Below are 15,819 nucleotides of genomic sequence, written 5' to 3' on the forward strand. Positions count from 1 at the left end.
CCAGACTCTGTTTCCTTGAATAGGTACAATTTTCTTACAGCTAGAGCTTGTCCCAGAGAGCCAGGCACGCTGGGGACGCATGGGGCTGCAGGGGAAGGAGGAAAGCCCCCCAAAGCCCTGGTGCTGAGCCACCTGGGGGTCCCTGTGTCCCCATGAGCTCATAGGGTTTCAGAATTCGGCCCCCACTGGCTCAAATTGGCCTGACTGTGGGGTGGGAGAAGCTACTGCCCTGTCAGGCTCTGACCTGTTCCCCTTCTGGCTTTGTACCTCTGTGGTCTGCCAGGGTGGTTACTGCGAGGTTGTGCTCGCCCTGCAGCGTCCCTGCTCTGGGGATGCTCAGAGCTTATTCACAAGTCTTGTAGGGGGTCCAGATCCTTGGGCTGCATCTCCCCTTCCAGAGGGAAAGCTCTTGTGGAGGGGGTGGATGTGCTGAGGACAGGAAACCCGGCCAAGGTGAGGGCCATGAGCTGAGGGACGTGCAAGAAACCAGGGAGCTGTCATTGCTGCGGAGCTCAGGAAGGCAGAAGCCTGAGGTGCAAGAGGCTAGGATGAGCTGGGCTGCTGGCCTTGGGCTTTTTTGGGGGGCACTTGGGCTGAAAAAATACAAAGATCTCCCCTTTGAAGTCGCTGATTCTCTCCCACTTCTTGCATAGTGGAAAAATGTGGAACAAGATTCATCTGAGAGTCGAAGTGGTGCTTTTTTCCATAATCTTCTAGTGAAAATAATAAATGAAGATAATATAGAATTTTATAATATTCATTAAAAAATCCACAACCAGGGAAAAATAAGAGCCACTGAAACATTTGGGAAAAGCGGAAATGTTTGCAATATAGTTTCTGAAAGCCATTAAATATTATTATTTTGGTAATGAAAGAAATTCTCTTCTCAGCCTGAGCCCTGCCTGCACATTGGCGATGGTGGAAGACAGCTGATGGGCACAGGGAAGGAGCTGGTGGCTGAATCTTGTTCGAGGACGGCTGGGCTGTGTCCCGGGCGGAGGGGAAGCTAGATGTGGCTGCTGCTGCAGGATTAGGCTCTTGCAGGATGCCGGAGGGGCATCGTCCCCTCGCATTGCACAGGGAGGGAGGCAATGCATTACTTGCAGTGAGCATCAACCCTCTCAGTCCCCTCTTGCTGTGCAGTACATTTGTGCCCTGCACAGGCTGGTTTCTTTAATAGCTGCTTGTTTAAGTGTTGCTGGTTGCGCTAGGCACCAAGAGATGCTGGTGGACAGCCAATGTGTTATTTGATGAGTAGATTTCTTTCCTAGGCTTATATTAAACCGTCAGTTATCTACTTAACAAGTTTGGGACTGCAGCAAACGTTGGTCCCTCCAGGCACGGGGGAGTGCGGCAGTGGGTGCAGAGCATAGCCCCAGAAACACCAGTGTGGCTGAGGGGTGCTGCAGCCTCCTCACAGGGGCTCTCGGTGCGATTAAGGGCTTAGGAGAGTTTGCAAATCCTTGCTGGTGGCTTTGCCCCTGTGGAGCGGGATCTGTCCCCAGGTAAGAGTTGCTCCCAGTGGCAACTGTCTCGTCCTGGCTGAGGGGCTGGGGACACCATGCCAGGAGCAGGATGGCTCTGGCTCATTGAGGGGAACAGGGCAGGCTCGCACCAAGCTCGGGGACTGACTCCCAGCAAATATGGGGCTGAGGCCTTTAGGAACACTCTGGTCCTGGGAAGGAGAGAGACATTCCCAGCCTTGTCCCTGTTGTGGACATCTCCTGCCTTGTCCCCCAAGGCTCCTTCGTGAAGTGAGGCAGCACCACTGCCCCTGGGCCTGCTGCCTCGGCTGGGACGATGTGCTCCAGGGCAACCTGCGTTTCCCAGGTGCCTTATTTACAGAGCAATCACAAGGGCAGTCTGGGGCCCTGCCACCCATGGAGGAGCGTGGGCACGCATCCTAGCGGCACAGCCACGGCAAGGAAAGAAATCCTTCAGGGTGCTGGGGGTGAAGTATCAAAGCTGCGTCTGCGCAGGCCAGCAGAGGCACAGATGAGGGATACTGCATGTAGTACTGAAGAATGCTTTATTTGCTCCATTCCCTCTTCCAGAAAAGCTGAAAATATCAGTCACCTTTCAGCAAGAGAAAGCAGTAAGTAAGTGAGAAAATTTGGCTCTGCAGCTCCTCGTCAATTCATGGGAACAAATAAAGGTGTTAATAAATTACTGATGGCTGCTCCTAAAGGCACGCAGCAGTCTGGCGTCCGCTAAGCTACCTGGCAGGAGACGTGAACCCAGCAGGAAACCCCTCCAAGGCCTGGCTGCTGACCCCACACCTCTTGCTGTGCCTCCAGGACAAGTGTGGCCAGCACTGAATAGGAGCAACTCCACAGCACTGGCCCAGGAGCTCCTGCGAGCCTGCTGACCTCTTCCTTGCTGGGTTGAGTCAAGGCAAGAAAACACCCAGGGTTTTAATTTAAGAAGATGTGGGGGGAAAAAGGGGATGTGGACAATTGATTTAGTATTGGGATGTAACACCAGCGTGACACTACGAGGCTGCTGATCAGATGACGTCAGGGAGGCAGGATCTCCAGGTGTCCCACCCACGGAAGACTCCCAACGCCAAATGACCCACAGCCCAGCGTGGCGGACACGCAGACCCGCTCACTCTGGCTGTGGTGTATAACGTAGGTACTTCTTGCCCGATGGCAGGTCCTTGGTGAAGATTCCTTTGGGGAACAGCTTCTTGGCTTCGTCATCAGGTAAGGTGGGAATGACCATGACGCTGTCACCAGGCTGGGGAGCAAATGGGAAACATGAGGGCAGCAGAGGAACTGGCAGGCTTGGCACGTCCCTGCTAGCAGGTGGTGTGTTGCCTTCCTTGTGAACACTTAGCCCCAGTGCATGTCCCCTGCAGCTGTCCATAGCCAGCAGTGAGGACTGAGTGGGAGGTGAACCAGGAGATATGGGCAATGCAGAAAGGGAGAGCTGCTCCATCTGCCAGTCAGACCCCATGGTGCAGCCCTCCCCATGGTACTGTCAAGGAAACAAGGAGCACGTAGAGGTGAGCTCAGCATCGGTTCTCTACAGCTCATCTTTGCTGCTTGCTGAGCAGGGCACGCAGCAAGGCCTGCACCTGCTCATCCATTCCTATTGCTCAGGCACCCCTGGAAAGGCAGCACTTGGCCAGGCCGAGCCCAAGCGCTTCCCTGGGAGGAGAGGTGGTGGGTGAGCTGGCCCAAAACTGCTGACAGCTTATGCTGCACTGCAAAAGGAACTGCCTACAGGGACCCTTGACACCTTGGTCCCTGCCTCATAACAGAAGTACTACAAGCCTAGGACTTCTCGGGAGCCTGTAGCAGCAGGAAGGAGTGTGTCCTCTGGCTCCAGACAAGCCGGTTTCTCTGGTAACAGCTCTGAAAGCCAGCAGCAGGATGGGTCCTAGAGCTGAGCAGCCCTGCCAGGCCAGGGAAATGTTGGCTAGCTAAAGTGCACTGCTTGTTCTTCCTTTTTAATTGGCTGCCCAGACTATTTTTTGGAATTTTAAATAATGCTTCTGAATTGAAACAGTAGCTAAGCAACTTCAGTTAGTTATCTTCCACAAGGCTAGGACTGGGTGTGTATCTGCTGGGCAAAGTGAGCCTGTGCCCATATTGGCCTTTCCTGGCTCAAAGGGAGCAGAGCAATGTGCCAGCCTTGAAACCAGCTACCCTGCACTTACTGCTTTTTTGGTTTGTGACACTGACTTTGAGTGGAGTTTGGCCTGGCAGCTGATGGCCAGTAATGTTCTTTCCTATCATGGTCAACAAAGACAGGATCTGCCTTGCCCCAGAGCTCGAGTACTGATAGCCCAAGGGAACAGGCTCCATATCTGCCAGCACCTGGGATGAAGGAGAGGGAAGGGAGGTCTCTGGCTAACTCTAGACTTCAATGGCCCTGAAGCCTGTGCTAGGATCCAGCTCAAATCCCAAGATCTCAGTAGCTCCCCCCAAGGGGGGCAACTGATGTTTTAGTGCATCTCTGCTTTGCCCACCCGCTGCAGTGCTGGGCTGCAAGCTTTGCTCCCCTTCTCACCTTCCAGTTCACAGGGGTAGCGACCTTCTTGTACGCTGTCAGCTGCAGGGAGTCCACCACTCTTAGGATCTCATCAAAGTTTCTCCCAGTGGTGGCTGGGTAGAGGATGGAAAGTTTCAGCTTCTTATCCGGGCCAAAAACAAACACCTGAGCATAGGGAGACAGGGTCAGATTCCTGGGCACCAAACACGTCCTACTGCTCTGCTAGATCTGCCCAGCCCTCCTGCTCCTCCCTCTCCTGTATGGTGTCCTGCCAAGATCCCATTTGATCACAGGTCCTTGGGAAAGTGGAGACACTGTTGTGGGTATCTCCTAGAACAACTAGTGCCCCCCACTCTGGCACAGGGAACATGGTGTTTTTTCTAAGAGCTTGTTTCCAACATTAGGTTATTTCACTACTTGAAACATTTGGTCCCCACCCCAATCTGGGCCCCTTGTAACACAAGTGCTGCAGGGGAGAACAAAAGTCCAGCATATCAATGACCTATGGGTGTCCCTTCTCTGCCTAGACCAGCACAATCAGGATGAGCAGGTGCCAGCAAGACAGGGCTGTGCCCAGCCTCTTCTTGCAGAACAGCACATGGATCTACCCTGGGAAGTTGACTCAGCTCCCAAGGCTGGTCACATCCATGCAGGTAGCCTGCTCCTGTCTCTGTGTCCCAGACAGGGCAGGATGGCAGCTCATACCAACTGCTGCAGTGCTCCAAGGCCAAAGCATGATCAGGGTACTCACCACACGGGCAGTCAGGGGCATGCCATCCTTGTCCCGCTCGTCCGGGTCCAGCATGCCCAGCTTGACAGCAAGCTCCCGCTTAGCATCAGCAATAATGGGGAAGGGGAGTTTCTGCTCGTGCTGGTCCCCATTGTATGCATTGATGTCCTGTAGAGAGAAGCCATCGGCATACTCATGCTCCCCATCTTGGGTGCCATCATGCTGGGGATGGAGGCTGGAGGCAGTGTGTGTGTGGCGCAGACTCCAGCAGTCACACAAGTCTTTAACCTCTATTTTGGTATGGGTGGATGCCTCACCTGCTCTCTTACCCCAGCTGGGCTCTGACGTGTGCCAGGCCTGCTCCTGTGCAGAGCATCTCCTCCCGCTACACACTGATGCCAGGACTGACACTGCCCTGTACTGTGTCCCTGCCAGCATGGCACCTGTGGAGAGGCCACACAGCCAGGTGCCCATGGCCTTCCATGAAGTTTCTAAGCTTCCAAAACTGGGCAACAAACCAAACACCTGCATGCCAGGTTGCTTACCCTCTTGAACTGCCGGTGGCTCAGCTTCGCCCAGGCACACAGAAGTAGGAAAAGTCTCCCTATGTCACAGGCAGGATTTACTTGCTCTGAGAATGGAAGTCCCTCTTGGAGCCCTCCCCCAAAAGTGAGCCAGCATGACCGACAGACATGTTGATATAGCATCTGACTTGGACTGTGCTCTTAAAAAACAGTTTTTCTAGTGGTAGAGCAAACCAGTGACTCTAGAGCTAACAAAGCTCACATGCCAAACACAGGTTTTGTGTGAGGGAGCCAGCGCCATTCAGCAAGTGACCTCTACCTTAACTAAAGGCTCTTGAAAATGCAATGAAAGTCTGAGTGTGTATGCTAAGTTACATTTTTTTCTTTTTTCTTTTTTTTTTTCCTTTTTTTGACCAGTATCTGGGAACAGGAGAGAAAACAACCATCACTTGGTCTGTGAAGTTGCTTCCTGTGCTAGTCCAAACTTGATTTGTATTACAGGGCATCCGTATTTTTAGCCTTTCTGAAACTGGTGTGGATTTGGCCAAAACATTCAAGTTTTCATTGTAATCTGGGGCAACTCCCATACGGTTTGGGCTGAGCTGCAGCAGGGCTGAGAGTAGCTTGCTCAAGGCAGCACAAGCAGAGCAGCTGGCAGCATAAAAGCAAGTGTGAATTCAAGGTCACCGCCCCAGAACAGCACTATCTTTTCTTTCCATCCTCATTTTGCTGCAAGGGAACAAACTCAACTCCAGCGCTGATATAAGCCTCCTCCACCACGCTGTGGTGTGTTTTCGGCTGAGCTGGCAATGCGAGCGTACAAGTCCCTGCCTCCCTCATGCTTTGAAGGTAGGGGAACAAACTGGGCCTTGCTCAGGGGGAACGTAGAAAGGGAAGGGTTGGAAATGCTGCCCCTTGGCACTGCCAACTGTGCTCAGATCATGCCAGAGGCAGCAAGAGCAAGCAGGCCCAGCGCTGGTCCTCAGCCCTCCCAGGCTGATGGTAGTGACATGGGGGGCCGTAACCCTGCCCTGGTGAGCAGGTGGCTGCTCAGGATGCTGCAAGCAGGTCACAGGGTGCACACATGGCAGGATGTTTCCTTTGCAGCTTTTCTCTTCACTTGCTTCCTCCCCAGAGCCTTCACAAGTCAGCACTGCACGGCCAAGAGGGGCTGTTCATCTCGGTCTGGCTGTGTGCGTTTCCCAGCTGAGTCCTGTGCGACAGCAGTCTGTACACCCATCCTTGCAGAGCCAGCTGAGGCCAGGAACATGTTTCTGCTTGCCTGAAGTTGCAGCCCTTTCCTCATAGCCATGGGGACAGCCAGCTGGGCACTGAGGACAGCAGCAGATATCCATCTCTGCTCCCCCCCTCTCCCCCCAGCCTCGAACACAGAAAAATGCCTCAGGAGGAGTTCCTGATGCTGCGATGTGGCTGTTCTTTCACTCCTTCCACATCCCCAGCAGGTCTCAGAACTCCTCTGGGGCATAAGGTACACAGACAACCCCTTTTTGCAGCTTATGAATTTTAGTAAGTGCCCAGCCTGCCTTGTGTTCAACAAAGCAGAAAACAGAGGCAGAAAGAAGTCACTGCAGCAAGCCAGTGCTGTGGGAGGCACCTCTCTCTATACAGGCCTCTTGAATGAGTGAGAATCAGCCACTGGAACAAGCATGCGAACTGCAAAAGCTCAGTGAACAGACCAAGCGTGGCAGAAGCAGAAGTCTCTCTCCACCTTGAGCTGAATTAGTTTCTTCTTTTTCAAAGATAACCTGACTTTCCTTTGCTTTTGCTCCCCCTGCCCTGCAAATGTTGGCCAGTGTGTGCCTCCTGTATCGTGCCTATTGGCTTGAACTCTGAGATCAGAATGTCGCTGGGATGCACCCTCAGGTTTTCTGACTTAATTTCTCCTAACTCCCTGCAGCCTCTGTGAAGAGTGGCAAGAAATCCTGTACCAGGACAGGACACTACTCTTTGGAAATTTGCAGTATGACATTTTGTTGTTAAACTGCAATTTAACTGAGACTTACTACAGAGCCATTCTTATAGACCTGAGTAAACCACATGGGAGTGGTTCAAAGAGTAAAGAAGAGCTGTTGTGAACTTCTGCCTAAACTTGCACAGTCTGAGTCCATTCAGGATTTAAAAAAATTGTTTGGCAATCTCAGTTCAGCTGGCTGAGACAACTGTTTGCAATAGCATCTGCTGCCCTTTAGCTGTGTAATAAAAATGGGAAAGGACTCTAATATGACGCATGCCCTACCCAGGCATGACCCAGCAGAAGTCTTGCTCCTTCCCAGAGCCAGACACCTTACCAGCACACTAAATCTGCAAAGAAAATCATCGGTCATGGATTTAAAGGAATAAAGGTTTTCTCCATGGCTGTTCATGTAGCCTTCTCTGCCCTCCAAGTGACAGTTCATCCTTGGATTTCTGTATCACAAGTCACAGGTCTACCTGAAAAATCTCTTCTGCTTGGAGCAGTTCAAGTTGCCCAGCAAAAATCTCTACTGCTGCAGCACTCTTGATGGTGCACTGAGAGGTGAGAAATTAGAAACAAGACCTTTGCACAAAACTCTGCTCTGGGATGGAGAGTGCTTCTGAAAAGCAATAGTCAAATCCTACTGTTTATAACTCATTCCAAAATGCAAATAACTTTATCACCCACGGGAACTCTGTACAAAAGTGTCATAAACGCCACCCTCTTGTGCAATAGGACACCCAGAGTCATTCACTTCCCTATGAACTATTTTTCTTTCCAGAGTCCAAGCTGAAACCAGATACTGCTGGAGAGATTTAGTCTCCCCTGAACTCATGGAGGCTAAGGCACTGGTGACCAAACAGAGCATCGAAACCATCTCCGACATGAGCAGCGCATGTGAGTCACCCCTGCAGCGGCCGTTGAGCTCAGAGGAGAACACAAGCTCTCTACATGCCACAGAGGGCCCCTGCCCCTGGTGCAGATGCCCTAGTTAATCCTGCCTAAGGAGCCTGTGCATTCAGCCAAGTCTTGGAGATGCAGTGCATAGACTAGGAAGGCAGAAGAGCAGGATCGGTCCCTGGTGGAGCTATAAGCTTGCTGAGAAATCTGGAGCTTGCTCCTGAGACTTTGCTAAGGATGGCTAAGAGTATTGGTATCTTGGCTGGGAAAGGATGGATTGACAAAGTGATGTGACAGCTATTGGTCATGTTGTGGTCTACAAGCCTGCTTCCTGCTGCTAGATGAACTGTCTGCCTAGTTTATCTCCTCTCCTATTTGCTCACTGAAATTTGGCAGCAAGGAAAGCAGAGGTTTTTCTGTTGTTTCATGCAGAATTTTAGCCACCTATTCCTTGCTGCCCATTTGCTTCCTCGCAGGCTGCACTCTAGATGAAAACAGCTTCTTCCTCTCAGTACTTTTAGTACCTTCATCCGAAGATGAAGTGTCGGTGTATAGAGGAATACTGCATAGAGATCTGTTTGCCAAAAGCTTTGCTTGACCCAAAGACTTCTCTCTAGATTGAGATCTAGTGAAGGAAGTTGCAGTTTTTCCATCTCAGGCTAGCATCTAATGTAGACTGCTTTTGTCCAGACAGGCATCTGCTCCTAGGTCTTGGTATCTCTGTTCAAGGCTTTTTTTCTTTGTGCCTGGGCAGAAGAACCTTTGGGGCATTGTCCACAGTCTCAGATTTGCAGCAAATTTTAAAGGCTGCCTTCCCAGTTCTTCTCTTCATCTCTCTGCATTATTTCTAGTTCTTCTCTGCTTTGTCAAGGACCTCTCCTAGCTTTTCAAAGGTGTGCAACAACGTTAATGAATGGGATTGGAGTCATCTCAGGTTTCTTGCATGTAATGTAACTGTTTGACAGTTTAGATGTCCCCCCTTCACCCTTCCTTGTACAGCGCTAAGAGGTAAGCATACTGCCCAGCCAGCCTCCAAAACGGTGCTGGGGAAGCCTTCATCCTCCACTCCTGTTAACTAGATGGCAGAGTTGTCACCAGGGAAAGGATCACATTTATAGCTCAGGTCCAAGAGCAGAGCAATCGCACCCTTGTCCTCCTTTAGCCCTATGATGTACACTTGCTGAGTTTGTTGCTTCTCCATCCTTCCCATGCTGCTCACCATGCTGCAGCCTGGCACATGCCCCCAGTCCCAAGTGAAGAGCGCCAGTCTCTGCACTGAAGCTGTTCCAAACCTTTGAGCAGCCTTTCCCTGCCTCTGCCACATGCATACTGGATCCCAACCTTGTTCCCCTGTAGCCTGAGAAAGGGGCAATTTCAAATACAGGCTGCATGAGAGAGTCAAATCTGCTACTGATTTATCCACACCAATTTGAACTTTTGCTCTGGCTGCGTTTAACAGTTCTCCTTTTTACAGATGCCGAGTTGGCATTTGTAAACCACTGTCTCTGAGGCCTGTCCCTATCCTGGTGGAAAGTTCACCACTGTGATGCACAGCTCGTGCTGTTGCCCTTTGCCTTCCTCTGCAGTTTCCTGGAAGGTTTTCCAAAACTGCTGTCTCCCATTAGTCAGCATTGCAAAGCCACACTGCAACTCTTGGTTTTACCTGAGGCTGTGCAGAATAATCCTGTAGCATCAGCAAACTCAGCTCATTGTTCACCTCTTTTCCAGATCATCTGAGTATGCTGAACCACATCTGTCCCTGCAGACTCTTAGGGGAGCTCAATGCTGCCTTCCCTCCTCTAACACAATTACTGCTTCCTCCTATCTCCCAACAAGAAGGGACAAGAGAACCTGCCCTTTCACAGATCATTTCATTCAAAATTCTTGGAAAGTCAAGGATTTTATAGTCAGCAATATCCCTATCGTCCTTCTACAGGCTGTAACAAACTGGGAGATGAGATTCCCTTAAAAAGCCAAACCAAAACTTTCTGTTACGCTTAATGGAATGTATCTGCTAATTCAACTGGTGGTTTTGGCCAATGGGACCAATGCAGAAATCTGATTTATTGGTGTGGGTTTCATATGTTTTTCTCAAGCCTTTCTGAGACCTGGCATCACAGTTGCCATGTTCCATTCAGGTACAAAGGCCAATTTAAGCAATAAGGAATAACTAGAAGACTTCTACAGCAAGTCAAACATGAATTAATGTTTGAGTGGAAAAGTTGTTCACCTTTACCACTTCTCCCCTTACACACACAAGCATCACCAGCCCTGTGCAAATCACATGAGAATGTTCCCAAGTTTAAAAGATAACAAAGAGGCTGACAATTTTCACCTAGGTTTTATGTGCTCTGACCTTATCTTTCTGAAACGCTCATCTTGTTCCCCTATCACCTGTCAGCCCCGGAGTCAAGACTCCCTGGCAGCACAGCATTGCTAAGGCTCCATTTTAAGTTTTTCATTAGTCTCTTTTTTGTTCCTTTAGCAAGTTATTTTGTTGTCATCTTTTTTCTTCTTTTCTTTTTTTCCCTTACTGTGGTTTTATATTTAACGTGCTCCTACTTGCGGTTTTATGTTTAACATGCTCCTATTTATTCTTTTTTCTCTATTCCCTGCCTGGACACGAACTGCACTCTTGGAAGCTATTCAGTTCCCATGCCTTTATTTTTCCATTTTTATGCAGAGTTTTTTTAGGGTCTGTGGATAGACTACCTTCCTCTGGGCTTTTGACACTGCCTCATACATCTTGCATGCATTTTACCCTTTTTGATGATCGACTGGAGAGCTGTAATAGCACTTTCTTCTTGTTTCAAAGCGTCAGTGCACAGGGGTCTGCAGTACTTGCTGACACACTTGGCTCACTTATATGAACTTTAAACCAGTCCTAACGGGTATACTTTGGTGTCTGTACCCCAGTGAGTTTCCAAAGTGCCTGTCACGCAAGGACAGCCAGGAGCATTACTTGTTTTCCAGACCTGTTAGCTGCACAGAAAGAAACGCACATGCTTGGGCCAGCTTTTGGAGTACTTCACAAAAATGGGATATCTGTGTAGACCTCTCTCTATTGTTCCTGTTTTGAATTTTAGCATCCCCTATCCTACATGCTTTGGGATTCAAATATCTTAGAATGTTATCCTCAGAAGATGTGTAAAGATGAGCCTGTGCTCATCTCTGTGTGGGCCTTTTCTCTGGTCTTTCACATGAATGCTCCTCTGCTGCAAGGCAGCCCCACAAGCTCCATGTGCCTCCCCAGGCCCCGTACCTTGCTCCAGGAGAGGTGGTCTTCAACGCTGTCAATGGAGAGGGCGATCATCTTCACGTTGCGCTTGCTGAACTCCGAGGCTAGCTTCGCTGCCTGGCCAAGCTCCGTGGTGCAGACGGGCGTGAAGTCCCGGGGGTGAGAGAAGAGGATGCCCCATCTGAAAGAAGAGGGCAAGCGACAGCATGAAAGTGTGTTGTCATTCTGATCTGCAGTGTGGACAAAGGGCTGTACATAGTGCTTTGGACAGAGGCTAGATGCAGCAGCTCGTCTCCTCACTAAGCGGAAAAGGAAATCCTGTCCTGGGAACTCCTCCTTCCCTAGCGCTGGAAGCCTTCACAAGAGAAGTCCTATTCATCATGCTCTGAGGAACTCCAGCCTCACAACCCTTCTCCTCCCTCCTACCCAAGAGATGCTGGAATAGCCTGCATTTCCTAAAGCAGAGACAGACATGATGCCACGCGCGCAAAGTGTGTGAGAGCCATGTGTATATGCCATACCACAGAGATGCCAACCTGCAGGCCATGGTTTTATAAAGATTGCTGCTGGTTTATAAAGCTCATATTTACTACGCTGTACATCTCATAAATCACCACGAGGAAAAATACCCACTTGTATCATGCAACTTAAAGGAACAGGATAGGACCAAACCTTAACCCAATTGCTGCTGTGAACTTCCAAGTGGGTCAGAATGTCAAAACGTCATCCTATTCCAAAGGGACAAAGCAAGATACCCTGCAGCTCAGACAGAGCTGTGCAATTACTGTAGCTCTTAACAAAGTTATGGGGCAGCTACTCAGTCACTGGTGTTACAACGTGTATTACACAATACTATGCTACTTGAATAAAAAGGCAGCAAACTGCAGAGCAGATGCTGGCTGATATGTGTATGATTAGGCTGGAACAGCCAGTTTTAAAGAATCCTGCAAGCAACGCTTTATTATCTCATTTGAACAATTTCTTTTTTTATCTCACTTGCCCAAATCTGCAATGCCCAAAGGAATAAACTCAGAACGCTGCATCATGCACACCAAGCCCTGAAGGAAGTGTGTCCCATGAGTGCTGTGCTAGACCCCTCCTGTTCGTGCCAGAAACGGAGTAATAGGCTTTGCAGGACATCATGCCTAAATGTATGTGGCTTTGCATGTCAGGCTGAACCAGAATCGGAGCCCTTTGCCACGGTTCAATTACATGTCTTCACATGCACACGGGCTCACTCACAAAGGATGTATGTGACTCCTGAGCTGATTCCCAGGACTGGCCGGGACTCATATGCTGCTCCGGTTGTTCTAGTAGGTCTGGCTTTGCTCCATGCTCAGGTTCATCAGACACCCGTTTTACTGGGGGGGCATCCAGGTTTTCAGAGTACCTCCTCCCTCTCTTCCAGGGAGGAGCAGAGCACACACGAGGGGAGAGTCATCCTTGCTGCAAACCTCTGCCCGTCCTGCCTGCCTCGCAAAGCAGAGCTCAGCCCTGTTCCAACAGGCATCTGTGCTGACACACAGACCAAATGTCATCCCAAGAGGACAGGACACACAATTTAGAGGCCAAAACGCATCGTCATCGCCAAGTCTAACGTATCACGCCTTTCGCATGCTGAGACCAGCAAGCTCCCTCCAGTGTCGCAAGAAACGCTGTTAGCACAGCTCTACCAAAGCAGAGGAGCCTGTATCTGCCTCACCGCTGGCTGCCCTGGAAAATCCCAGCGTCCGACTGCCCAGCACATAAGCGCAGTGACCTCCCCAGCCTCCAAGGGCATGCATCGGGAGGGCTGCCACAAACACCATCCAAAAAGACCGTGGCAGAGACTGGTACAGGCGTGCCTCCTTATTCCAGTCACGCTGCCCACGGGCAGAGGCTGATCTGCACACAGTGTACAAGGCCACGCTCATTTACGCCTCCCGTCCAGGACCAAGCATAGCTGACAGACTGCCAAAATTCATCCTCTCTTTTATCTGCCTTAAAAACAAAGACCGACACTGATCAAATAAGTGGTTTCAAAACCTGTAGGAAATCCCTTGCTTCCACACAGGTTACAAGAGCTCATTTCAGAGGCGTGCTGACTCCTTGCTTACCCTGACAACAAGCCAAACTTGCGAGGCCCAACTTTTCAACTGCAGAATAAAACCACCTCCTTGGGAGCATATGTTCTACAGTGCTATTCAGACTGGAGGGTACACAGCCTTTTTCTTCCTGGGCACAGTGTTAGAGTCATTCCCTTTCCCCTAAATCATCCACTCCACCCACACTGAGATCTCCTTGCTCATGTGGGACAGTTTAGGGTCTGAATGTGTTTTACCAAGGAAGGACTTCACTCACCCTGATTGCAGGCCAGGAAAGCCTTGAGTAAGTGCAATATTATCATGGGGACACTCCCTGAACCCAGAATAGCAATCAAACCCTTAGAGGAAGAAGTCTTACAGAACTGCCTTGTTACACCTCTAGGAATTAAAAAGCCTGTTTGTCTTTTCGGCATTCAGCTGCAGCACTTGGGAGCCAAAAGAATGATGTAAGACTGAAAAAGGAGAGCGGTACTTTCCCTCTGCGCTGGCATGGGCAGCCACAGTGCAGCCGCAGTGAAAACAGTGCGCAGGACGATCGCATAGCTTCACCACGACCTGCACAGTGCAGAGCCACAGGTTTGACCCAGGGCCTTATCAATATGGATCTGTGCAGTATCCTCCCAGAGGATTTCTTGTTCAGGGAGCGCAGGTTGTCCTAGCCCGCTGGGCAGGTGGAATTGGCCACAGTGCTTAAAGCAGGGGGTTTATAATTTGGCACATAACCTCATGGAGGCAAGTCACGGCCAGTCTTCTGATTCAAGCTTAAGCCAGATTTGCTCTTTCTGAGCTCAGACAGCAGAAGGAGAGATCAGGAAAGTTAATAAAAGCTAGCAAAAAGGAAACGCCAAAGGGCTTGTATTATGTAAATCAGATCATGGGAACTTATTACTTCTCCAGGATAGACTGAGAATAAGATTTAGGAGCCCTCCCTGCCAGGCTCCTTGGGAACATTTCACCACGTGATCTGGGGAAACAGATGGGTTTTTTTTTCAAAATCTCATCTTTCTGTGTGCAGAAGAGGAAGGGGTGTGCTGGCATCTCCCTGGCCAACGGGTGGGAAGCATAGGGTCCACAGGGGAGTGAGCTCCAGTTTGGGGCTCTGATGCAGCAGCCCCATGCGAGAGCGCTCCACCTCCAACTGCCTGTGGCTCTGCGCGCGGGGGGGACAGACCAGCCCCCTCCTCCATCCTGATGTTAAGTATGGGTGAAGGGGGCTGAAAGTGCACAGAGCTGGGGTGCCCGGTCTGTCCAGGGCTGGTTTTACACATGGGATCTCCTGCTCCCATTTTCATTTGTTTTCATGGTGGTGAGCTCTGCTCCAGCCCGGCCGAGAGGGTCCCGGTGATCCCAGCTCCCGGCTGTGCCGCCCATCCCTGCGCTGGTACAGCCCGTGGGGGCCCGGAGCCCTCCAGGGGATCCCAAGGTGCTCCATCCCGGGGGATCCCCGTCCTGGGGGTCCCAATCCTGGGGGCCTGGGGCACCAGATCCTGGAGAGCTCTGGGGGATCCCAGTCCTGGGGAACTCCAGGGGAGTCAGATCCCGATCCTGGAGCCCTGTGGGGGATCCCGTGGCACCCAAAGCCAGAAGGCTCCGGGGGACCCCAGTGCTGGGGGATCCCGACCCCGGGGGCTCCGGGCACCCCAGTGCTGGGGGATCCCGACCCCGGGGGCTCCGGGGCACCCCAGTGCTGGGGGATCCCGACCCCGGGGGCTCCGGGGCACCCCAGTGCTGGGGGATCCCGACCCCGGGGGCTCCGGGGCACCCCAGTGCTGGGGGATCCCGACCCCGGGGGCTCCGGGGCACCCCAGTGCTGGGGGATCCCGACCCCGGGGGCTCCGGGGCACCCCAGTGCTGGGGGATCCCGACCCCGGGGGCTCCGGGCACCCCAGTGCTGGGGGATCCCGACACCGGGGGCTCCGGGCACCCCAGTGCTGGGGGATCCCGACCCCGGGGGCTCCGGGGGCTCGCGGCCCCCAGGCCCCGCGGTTCCCCGGCCGGGCACTGCGGTCGGCCGGCCGGGTCCCGTCCCGTCCCGTCCCGTCCCGTCCCGTCCCGTCGGGGGGGGGTCTCCTTCCGTCCCTGCCCTCCCCCCCGCCCAGCCCGCGGCGGCCGCGCTGCCCCCCGGGCCCGGTGCTCACGAGTCGCCCAGGAAGTCGTGGAAGCGGATGCGGCCCTGCGTGGTGTCCGCCTCGAAGTTGGGCGCCTCGTCGCCCAGCAGCAGGCCCGGCATGGCTCGCGGCGCGGCACGGCACGGCACGGCGCGGCGCGGCGCGGCACGGCACGGCACGGCACGGCACGGCACGGCACGGCACCCTAGCGGCGGCGGCGGGGTGGGGTGGGGTGGGGGGGCGGGGGGCGGGGCCTGGCGC

The 15,819-nt window shown here is 52.1% G+C and overlaps 1 protein-coding gene across 1 annotated transcript; it reads right to left on the minus strand.

Moving 5' to 3' along the window:
• Window positions 1-2,012: 2,012 nt before the first annotated feature.
• PRDX6 (peroxiredoxin 6) lies at window positions 2,013-15,739 on the minus strand. The gene is made up of 5 exons (XM_062581194.1): window positions 15,589-15,739; window positions 11,391-11,547; window positions 4,751-4,897; window positions 4,018-4,164; window positions 2,013-2,739 (listed from the first exon to the last, which is right to left on the minus strand). Exons 1-5 carry the CDS (start codon window positions 15,678-15,680, stop codon window positions 2,608-2,610), a joined length of 675 nt encoding a protein of 224 aa, XP_062437178.1. The 5' UTR covers window positions 15,681-15,739; the 3' UTR covers window positions 2,013-2,607.
• Between the last annotated feature and the right edge of the window lie 80 nt (window positions 15,740-15,819).

The sequence above is a fragment of the Rhea pennata genome, chromosome 8 (assembly GCF_028389875.1).
Source record: "Rhea pennata isolate bPtePen1 chromosome 8, bPtePen1.pri, whole genome shotgun sequence".
Lineage (NCBI taxonomy): Eukaryota > Metazoa > Chordata > Aves > Rheiformes > Rheidae > Rhea > Rhea pennata.